At 35.7% G+C, this 3,194-nt stretch overlaps 1 protein-coding gene across 15 annotated transcripts in view; it reads right to left on the reverse strand.

Moving 5' to 3' along the window:
* The window catches only part of CLASP2 (cytoplasmic linker associated protein 2), a 181,586-nt gene that overhangs the window by 165,877 nt on the left and 12,515 nt on the right, over positions 1–3,194 (reverse strand). For all 15 annotated transcript variants that reach the window (XM_040637020.1, XM_040637016.1, XM_040637018.1 and 12 more), the window contains exon 2: positions 1,183–1,261. In XM_040637020.1, the coding sequence (XP_040492954.1) occupies positions 1,183–1,261 (79 nt within the window). The remainder of the gene's footprint in view (positions 1–1,182; positions 1,262–3,194) is intronic.

Raw genomic sequence — 3,194 nt, forward strand, 5'->3', positions numbered from 1 at the left:
TAATAAAAAATTGGGCCTTGTATTTTTTTTCCTTTCACTTTGCTGTACTTTTATTGTATTTTACAAAATATTCATCTGCAACAGACTAGCAACAAAAGAACCGGTCCTTCACAGATAGTCTAACAAATGGTGCTGCAGGAATGCAAACTGGTGCAGCCGTCTTGAAAACAGTATGGATGTTCCTCAAAAAGTTAAAAATAGAACTACCCCATGACCTGGCAATTGTACCACTAGGTATTTACCCAAAGGATACAAAAATACAGATCTGAAGGGGTACATGCACCATGATGTTTACAGCAGCAGCATCAACAGCCGTCAAATTATGGCAAGAGCCCAAATGTCCATCAACCGATGAATGGATAAAAAAGATGTGGGGTGTGTGTGTGTGTGTGTGTGTGTGTGTGTCTATATATAACGGAATATTACTCAGCCATCAAAAAGAATGAAATCTTACCATGTGCCATGACATGGATGGAACTAGAGTATATTATGCTAACTGAAGTAAGTCAGAGAAAGACAAATACCATATGGTTTCACTTATATATGTAATTTAAGAACAAAACTGACAAACATATGGAAAGGGGGAGAAAAAGGAGAATGGGAAACAAACCAGAAGAGACTCTTAATGATAGAGAACAAAGGGAGGGTTAATGGAGGGATGTGGGTGGGGAGTGGGACAGGTGGGTGACGGGTATTAAAGAGGGCACTTGTTATGATGAGCACTGGGCGTTCTATGTAAGTGATGAATCATTGAATTCTACTCCTGAAACCAATATTGCACTGTTAACTAGAATTTAAATAAAAATTTGAAAAGGGAAAAAAATAAATGAATAATTGAAAAGAGAAAAAAAGAAAAAAGTCATGCTGTTAAGTTACAAATTTTTAATGTTACAAAAAAAGTAAAAGTTACAGTAAAACATTTTAAAATATGAAGTAAAAATCTATCAACATTATATTTAGTGTGTTTTTTGCTTTTGTTTTGTTTTGTTTTTGTCTCAAAAGGAAATATTTATTTAAACAGGCTTAAAATCTTTTATGTCTCCAGACCTAAAATGCTAAGTAGATCTCTGGGTTGTACAAAATCACATTTTTGCATTCACAAAGAATCAATTCTATTAAAAACCATGAGAAAAAAAGTAAGCATATCAAAACCTACAATAATTTTTAATAAAGTTAACTTACCCATTACTACATAGGACTTAAATCGTGTTGATAATCTGTCCACAAAGGCACTTAAAATTTCCAATCCCATTAATGATACCTATAGATAGAAGGAAATTTTAATGAATACAAAGTACCAATGCATTCTTTACTATCACTTATAATCACTGACATATAAAGATCTTCATATATTACCAAGTTTTTTTTTAAAAAATAAGGAGATCGAAGTATTCAGGGGTAAACAGTCATGAGGTTAGGGCACCCTACTCTCAAACGGTTCAATAATAATAATAATAATAATAATAATAATAATAATGGTGTATAAATATGCAGGAAGATAGTGATAAAGTCTATTTGGCAAAATGTTAGTATTGGTGTATAAATATGCAGGAAGATAGTGATAAAGTCTATTTGGCAAAATGTTAGTAACTGGTAAATTAGGTGAAGGGTACAAAGAAGTTCACTGACTATATACATACAACTTTCCCATAATGTTGAAATGTTTCCTAAATGAAAGTGAAAAATAAGAGCACCTTTAATTACACAAAAATTTCAGCTTTTGTCTAGGATGGAGACACTGGAAAAAAATACCACTCCCACTACAACAAGAAAAAGCCAAATAATCTATAAAACCATTCATATTCCTGAATCCATCAGAAAGCTGAAGTTGTAGGATAATCAACTAGCCTGAAATTTAAGGAAAGACAGATGCCCCCAAGGAGAGATGGGACATAAGCAGTAGGACACATGTGGCAGAGGACAGAAGGAAAATGAAAATGTGATACAAGTGCGTTAAGAGTTCAACTACATTTAACTCATTGTTAATAGCCGAATGTGGGCTAGCATGAAAATATGTAATCCCTAGTAGCCAGAGACACAAAAGGAGAGACAGCCCTTTACAGGGTCTTTCTCCAGAAACCTCCACTGGACACTCGTGATTGGAAAAAGTATCTCTTGGTTGTACAGCGCTAACAAAGGGAGCAGCTGCCTCTGTAGGAAAGGCACAAACCTTTCCTTCCCCATACTCTTGTCTTGTAAGAAACAAAAGCATAAAGCTATTGAGAGAAAGACAAATACTGTCACCCTAGGACCCAGGTAAAAACTCACGGCTGCTGAGCAAAGAGAAAAGGAAAAAAAAATTCTGTACTTTAGAGGGAGAAGCAGAAAATCATCCTGGGCTCTGATGATTAGAGGTCTACAGTTGAGGAGAGGCAGGATCTCTGATAAAGCCTCACCCCCAAGAACAAAGGGGGCTCCTAAGACTGAAGCTGGACCAGAAAAACAGAGAACACTCCCATTCCCCACAACCAGACTAGCAAGGACAGCGTAAGGAGCGGTTTACCACTGGAGAAGGGAACATGGAGAAAAACCCTCTATGAAGCACAGGAAAAAAGGGAAGGTATAAAGTGACAGGTGTCACGAAAACACTGAGGGCCAATAATTAATTCCACTCCTAGGTATATACCCAAAGGAATTAAAGCAGGACACAAACAGATACTTGTATGCCAATGTTCATTACAGCATTATTCACAAGAAAGGTGCAAAAGCCCACATGGCCTTCAACTGATGGGTAAAGAAAATGTGGCGTATGCACTCAACAAAAATGTGGTCATAAATAGGACTGACAACACGAATGAACCTTGAAAACACTGTAAGTGGAAAAAAAAAAAGTCATAAATGGACAGATGTTATATATTAAACTTACAAGAAATGTCCAGAATAGGCAAACCTACAGAGATAGAAAGCAGATTACTGGTTGCTTAGAACTAGGGAATGTGGGGGCATAAGGTGGTATCTGCAAAAGGGCACAGGGATCTTCCTGAGGTGTGGAAAATATTCTAAAATTAACTGTGCTGATGGTCGTGGATATCTGTAAATATACTACAAAATCAATGAATTGTACCTTCAAATTAATAAATTGTATAGTATATAAATTATATCAATAAAGCTGTTAAAACATAATTGAAAAATCTACAAACAGACTCACAGACTAAACAGACTTTACAGATAATAAAAGCAGTATCTCAAATCAG

Source organism: Ursus maritimus, unplaced genomic scaffold, assembly GCF_017311325.1.
Source record: "Ursus maritimus isolate PB19 unplaced genomic scaffold, ASM1731132v1 scaffold_20, whole genome shotgun sequence".
Taxonomy (NCBI): domain Eukaryota; kingdom Metazoa; phylum Chordata; class Mammalia; order Carnivora; family Ursidae; genus Ursus; species Ursus maritimus.